Here is a 2,376-nt window from a genome sequence, read left to right as displayed (position 1 = left end):
CTAATAGGAAGCTCAACTTGTTTTTTGTTTTTTTTCTTCTTCTAATGGTTGTTACTTTATTTCACTTGCCTTTTTATCGATACAGTGATAAATGTGCTCAGAGATAGTTAATAATAATAATACATTTGATTTGTATTGCACTTTACATATGAAAACACATTTCAAAGTGCTACAGGGAAATAAAAACACCAAACATATAGAAACAGTAAAAACAGCAAGAAACATATTAAGAAAATGCAATAAAAAAATAGGTGGGTTTTTATTTCAGTTTTAAATAGTTAATCCATAATCCATACAAACATGCATATAATGTTTTTTAGACTATCCATCATCCTCAAGTTCTGTACAAATTCAGAAGTGAGGTCCCTACATAATGAGATGTTTTTATCCATTATCTAATATATTTCATTTTTTAAAAAGTTTTGTTAATTCTAGTGATTTTCTTTTGGATATCCTGTTTTTCGTTTGATCCCAACATGTTGCTCATGCAAGTTTGGATCTCCAGAATTACTGTAGCAGCATGAGAAGCACCTAATAGGGTGAAAGGTCCCACCTTGTTACTACGTAACAGCAAAGTGGTTGACATTATCTCTGAAAGTCAACACCGGGCACATCTGATAAGACCAGAGGGCGAAAGGAGTCACAGTGAAGAGCTATCGATTTATTCAAGCCACATTCGTATTGGATTTGGAGTCCAAGCGGCTTTTAAAAACCCTGACATAAGGTAAATGATTAATAACAACTGTATTTACGCTAAGTTTATTAAGTCTTAGAAGATTTTTTGGACGCTCTGCGTCTGTGTATTTACACAACTTATAGAAAATATAAGTATTTTATAGAGGAAATAATGAAAAGTGTTTTATTTCTGCCAACTGTTGCTTATGTGCTGTAGAGAAAATCCAACAATGCGCATTAGACATAGGAATCTCATTTTAATTGGAAAAAGTCAGGCTTTGAAAATGATTTGCTTGATAATAGTATAAATAGATTGAAAAACATGATATGATATTGTTAAAATGTATTTTAACAGATAATGCTATCATGTTTTATTAGCAATCAGTCAGAGAACATGAACTGTAAAAATCCTGTGGTCAGACTGTTTCAGTGCTTAAATGTCCTAACATTGACTTATGCCATTTCATTTACAGGCTTTTGCTGAAAAGATTAAAACCCACTCATCTTAGATAAAGCAAACCTGCACTTCCTTCCCTGTTTAATGGCGTCCTCCGTACTCATTTCAAACTTCACTCAGGAATGGGTTGAAAGTCTGCGTAGGTGGCAACTTCAACTGTTTTTCATCCCCACCTTGGTGATCACTCTCATTGCGTTCCTAGCCAGCCCTGTTCTCCTGGTTTGTATTTGTCTGTCCCGTGCTTTACGCCAGGAGACCCGTCATCTACTGGTGGCCAACACTCTGGTGGCAGACCTCCTCTTCCTCACTCTCAACCTGGCCATGGTCATTTGTAATGCACTGAATGCTGAGACACCTCTGCTGGTTTGTGAGCTCATCACGGCCTTGACCGTCACCTCCTACTGCTCTGCCATCCTCACCGTTACCCTCATGGTGGTGGACACGTACGCAGCTGTACGATGGCCTCTGCACTACCGTGATCTTCTTCCACCTGCTCGCACCCATCGCATCCTGATCGGAGTCTGGCTGCTGGCAGCAGTGTATCCAGTCACACTGTTGATCATAATGGAGATAAACAGAGAGAAACCCCATGAAACAGTGACTATGTGTCTGGTCATCATCTCCCTGGGCTTCCTTCAGGTCAACAACATGGTGGGGATATACATCTACTTCCTTGTGGCAGCAGTCATCTGTGCCACACTCATTTTATACTGCTACGTTCGGCTTTACATGGTGACTAAGTCACAGGGAATCTGGCAGAGTCGATTCTCCAGGGCTAGGGTCACGCTGCTAGCTCATGGAGTTCTGCTGTTGCTCTATTTTGTCCCTGGCTTTGTTTTCACGCTCGAGCTCTCTCTCTTCCAGAGGACAGACATTAGCCAGGATGTGCTGGTGTGGGTCAGCACGGTCAACATGTGTGTCTTTATGTTGCTGCCCAGGGCGCTGAGTCCTTACCTGTATGGTGTGAGGTACAGGGAGATATCTCACACTCTCATGCAGTTATTGCACCGAGACACACAACGCAGCAGGAACACAGTACCATGATGACTCATCGATACCTACAGTCACAGCGTTAAAATACTTTTCTTTAACAATGTCGGACTTTTAAGATATTTTTTTTCTTCTCTACAATCCAATAGGTGTGTGTGTTCCCTGCTCTGTCCATGGTCTACCCCCATCAAGGGTAGTGGTTCTCAACCTTTTCAGCCTGAGACCCTTGAAAATAAAGGTTCCAGAGAGCGGGG

At 40.8% G+C, this 2,376-nt stretch overlaps 1 protein-coding gene across 1 annotated transcript; it reads left to right on the top strand.

Moving 5' to 3' along the window:
* The first annotated feature begins 615 nt into the window (after positions 1-615).
* Positions 616-2,176, top strand: LOC114478797 (probable G-protein coupled receptor 148). Its single transcript, XM_028472080.1, has 2 exons — positions 616-724; positions 1,149-2,176. Exon 2 carries the CDS (start codon positions 1,217-1,219, stop codon positions 2,174-2,176), a length of 960 nt encoding a protein of 319 aa, XP_028327881.1. The 5' UTR covers positions 616-724; positions 1,149-1,216.
* Positions 2,177-2,376: the final 200 nt, after the last annotated feature.

The sequence above is a fragment of the Gouania willdenowi genome, chromosome 17 (assembly GCF_900634775.1).
Source record: "Gouania willdenowi chromosome 17, fGouWil2.1, whole genome shotgun sequence".
NCBI lineage: Eukaryota > Metazoa > Chordata > Actinopteri > Blenniiformes > Gobiesocidae > Gouania > Gouania willdenowi.
Note: the sequence above shows the minus strand (reverse complement) of the source record. Positions and strands in the feature narration are given on the sequence as shown.